At 38.5% G+C, this 4,140-nt stretch overlaps 1 protein-coding gene across 1 annotated transcript; it reads left to right on the top strand.

Moving 5' to 3' along the window:
* The first annotated feature begins 766 nt into the window (after positions 1–766).
* Positions 767–2,389, top strand: LOC132624335 (uncharacterized). Its single transcript, XM_060339129.1, has 5 exons — positions 767–865; positions 1,489–1,539; positions 1,622–1,642; positions 1,796–1,846; positions 1,916–2,389. The coding sequence occupies exons 1-5, from the start codon at positions 767–769 to the stop codon at positions 2,387–2,389; spliced, it is 696 nt and encodes a 231-aa protein (XP_060195112.1).
* Positions 2,390–4,140: the final 1,751 nt, after the last annotated feature.

Raw genomic sequence — 4,140 nt, 5'->3', positions numbered from 1 at the left:
CCTTACACGGGTCGATTCGAACTCATTAACTTAACTAATATGCAGCCAGATTCAAGTGATTTGAGACCAAACATATACTTAATAAAATTTAAAACTAATCACATCTAACCCGTGCCACATAATAACCGAACTGAACAACCACTTAAAACATGCTTAACCCTAAAACATATTAACCTAATCAAGTAGTCAATTATAAATAACTAAAGAAGCCGAATAATAAGAATGCAAAATAAAGGAAAGAGGATTTGCTGACCTTCTTCGGGTACAACGAAATGGGGCGTCGAGGCCTCGAATCTACTCTCGTATTGACAGATTAGAAAACTCACAACAAATGAACCCGAAGGTCTCTGTCGTGGCCAAAGTCCACCAAGACAGAATGAATGTTTAACAGTCTTAAAGTTAGAATGGTAATCAAACAAATGAAAGTCGTAAAAATCTAAGGATTTCTGGGGAAATTTGAGGTGATCGAAACTAGTGTTTTTGTAGGGGAATTTTTGTTTCCAGATCTTCCACCTTTTTTCGATCTCTTTTTTTCCTCCCCTCAACTGAGTAAATTGTTCTCCCTTTATAGAGTGAGGAGAGAGAGGAACGGGGGTGATGATGAAAGGGGAAGAGAGGAGCGTGAGGAGTGGGTTCGTCCGTGAGTGGAGGAGCGTAAGGTAGGGTCGGGAGTGGGGAGCGGCGGCGTTGGGTGGGGTAGCGGCGGTGATGATAAAAAAGGAGAAAAAGAAAGAGAGGTAGGGTAGAGGAGGAGCGGGGTGCGGCGATGAGTGGAGAGTGGGGTAGCGGAGGAGCGTGGAGTGGGGTAGCGGTGTGGGGAAGGGAGCGGAAGAGAAAGGAAGAGAGGGAGAGTAGAGAGAGAGGGGTGAGCGCCGGTGATGAAGAGAAAGAGAGAGATAGGGATTAGGGTAAGGGATAAAAAATAAGTGGGCTGGGTCGGTAATTTTGGGCTGGATCGGGTGAAAGGTAATGTACTGAATTGTTTTTGTGTAGGGGAATAATATGGCTGGTCTGTTGAAGACATGGACTGGTTGGATTAAAACGTGTGGGCTGATTATTTGGCTGAAATTGTTGGTCTTTCCCCTCTATTTAATTATTCTTGGACTTGTAATTTAATAACTAGTACAACATATATTATACGAAGACAATTAATATGTAGAAAAATAATGATTTAACAAAGCGTTGTCTTGTAATTGATTTAACGAGTCCAAACCCGAAAACGAAACGATGACTAGCCGTTTAAAATTTGTGATAAAGTAATGCTCATAATGTTGAAAATAAAAGTAGTGATATTAATAGTAGTAGCAATAACATATTGTGAAAAATAAAGTATTTAGCTCGTCAGTAAATTTAGAAACCCGAGTAAATTAAATAAAAGAGGGACAAAATTGGGTGTCAACAGATGTTTTGTAGTTAAATTTACATATTTTTGCTATTGTTGTTGCTGTCATGGTATAGTTTAGGAAAAGTTTTGATTTTATCCAACAGCTGTTGGACAAAATCAAAACAATTGCTGAGGTTTTTGCAGCAACTGAGGCAGTTGTTGCAGCATATTAACAAGCTGTTGTAAATAATCAAAACAGTTGATAAGCTGTTGCTACTGTTTTTCTATTTCCAATAGCTTAAGAATCTGCTGCAACAAGTAATAACTTGTTGCAACAACTTCATATTTTGTTGCAACGGATTCTTAAGATGTTGCAACAACTGATTACTTGTTGCAACATATTCCTTTTACCTTTTTATTTTGAATGTTGCACTAATCAATTAAAACTGTTTTTCTATCTCCTCTGTGCAGATAAAATTGCTCCAGTTAAAAGAAAATGAGAGAAACCAACTGCGGGAGAAAGTAAAAGAGCCAAGGTGCAAACACCATTAGATGAACTTGTGACTGCTAATTATCAATCAACAAATCTAGAGGAAAGAGTTAGTGAAACTGGGACTTCAGAAAGAGAGGAACCACGAAACCTCTGTTGGGCATGAAGAAGAAAGTGATAAAAATGAACAAAGTGAAGAACAACAAGCAGATAAAGAAGATGAAGGAGATGATGAAGTAGACAAAGATGAAGAAACTAGAGAAGAAAGTGAAAAAGAAAATGAAAAATCTGCTGAAGGAGATGAAGCAAATGATGAAGGAAATGAAGAAGAAGGAGATGAAAAAGAAGGAGATGAAGGGGATGAAAGAGGTGAAGAAGATGCAGAAACTGAAAAGGGTAATGAAGAAGAAGAAGAATCTACAGATCACATGTCGACGACCTTGGCTGAGTTAAGAAAACAAGGAAAAATAATGTGGATGCCAATATTCTTGAGTCGTCTAGTATTGCGACAGATCCCAATAGACCTTCCATTGACGAGGTCATCAAGAGTTTCAGCATTGAAAAGTACGGCGTGAGGATGCCGCTGAATGGAAATAATGATTTGTCCGGTGATATTATGGTCTAATCAATGATGGGAAAGGGCTTTGACAAATTTAGGGGCCTTCGTCGGCAGCATGGGTTGGAGAATTTCTTTAGGGCTAGCTGCTTTGGGCTTTATTTAGATTTGCCTGAAGAAATCGGTGAGCGGTTTCAAATGACAATGGTGTCTGAGCTTATGAAGCGTAGGATTATTTGTGATAGAAAGGATAAGGTTTGCATCAATTACTGTGGCATGCCGGTTTGTTTTGGCATGAAGGAGTTTGCCATAGTTACCAGATTGAGATGTCATCCTTGTAAGCCTCTTCCTACTGTTGTATTAACCAAGCCAGCCCAGACTCCCAAGGCAGCCAAGGCAGCCAAGAAAGCAAAGGGTTCCAAGCTAAGAATGATGTCTCTTTGGTAGACTTAGTGGGAAAGAGCTACATTCAGAAGAAATTGTTGGAAGATTTGGAGTCCGAAACTTTCTAAAAAAGCATAAGGATGCACTGTGCTTAGCTTGGTTTGTGCACAGTGTTCTTTGGGAAAGAGACGTAAACAACAACATACCACTTGGATTGATTAAACTTGTTGAGGACTATGATGCCTTCAACAACTATTCCTGGGGTTTTAAAAGCTTTAGGTTGACTGTTGAATATTTGATGAAGGAATTGAAGCCAACGGGGACGACACTCAACATATATGGCTTCCCTTGGGCTTTCATGGTAAACTTTCTTCAATGTTTTATCTTTTTTTTTGTTGTTGTATTTCAATCACTATTTTGATTTTTGATGGCATATTTTTATAGGCTTAGGTATTTGAATCCATTCCTCACCTCCGGCACCAAGTCAAGAAATACTCCGAATAAGTTACCTATCCAAGAATTCTTAGATGATGACTGCCAGGAACAACACAAAATTGAGTGTTGACCTTTTCAACCCCCCTAAGGAAGCTGTAAGCATTAGAACACATTCATATAGAATAAACTTAGCTTTTGTAAGCTTAAATAATTTACAATAGATAACTAGTTGTTGCAATAGCTTTTGTAATTTGCTGCAATGAAACATGCGTCTGTTGCAACGAGTTATGAATCTGTTAGACAATGTCCAACAGATGAGTAACCTGTTGCAACAAGTTACCCAACAGATGAATATGTTATAACATGCAACTAGTTTTTACAACAGATGAGTAACCTGCTGCAACAAGTTACCCATCTGTTGGAAAATGTACAACAGATGAGAAACCTGCTGCAACAAGTTACCAATCTGTTGGACAATGTCCAACAAGTACCACAGTTATTGCAACAGATCACTTTATTTGCTAATCTGATAACTTCTGAATCTGTTACAGTAAGTTTTTACAACAAATACAATAATCTGTTGCAACAAGTTATTAATCTTTTGGACAATATCCAACAGATGAGTAACCTGCTATAACAAGTTACCCATCTGTTGGAAAATGTCCAACAGATGAGATACCTGTTGCAACAAATTACCTATTTGTTGGACAATGTCCAATAGATGTGTAACCTTTTGCAACAACCTGATAACTTATTTTAAATAGGTTTTGCTTTTCATGATTTAGCACCATTTTGATATATCTACTTTCTTGTTGTAGGTTGTGAACCCATGGCTTGTCCCTACAATAAGAGAGTTGGAGATGCCATGTCTTGTCACCTTTGTGCCCATAGAATCTGTGCCTGACAGATTGATTGATGGGTTCAAAGGGGAATTGGCTGGAGTGACAGCCA

Source organism: Lycium barbarum, chromosome 12 (assembly GCF_019175385.1).
Source record: "Lycium barbarum isolate Lr01 chromosome 12, ASM1917538v2, whole genome shotgun sequence".
Classification (NCBI taxonomy): Eukaryota; Viridiplantae; Streptophyta; class Magnoliopsida; order Solanales; family Solanaceae; genus Lycium; species Lycium barbarum.
This window is presented reverse-complemented; position numbering and strand designations above follow the sequence as displayed.

Bases quoted from the DNA above. Each gene is read 5' to 3' on its own strand.
- LOC132624335 (XM_060339129.1), top strand. From the start codon at position 767: ATGAGTGGAGAGTGGGGTAGCGGAGGAGCGTGGAGTGGGGTAGCGGTG. The intron at 866-1,488 runs GTGAGCGCCGGT...TTTATCCAACAG, and splicing joins GGGAGAGTAGAGAGAGAGGG to CTGTTGGACAAAATCAAAAC. The intron at 1,847-1,915 runs GTAAAAGAGCCA...CAACAAATCTAG, and splicing joins GAAACCAACTGCGGGAGAAA to AGGAAAGAGTTAGTGAAACT.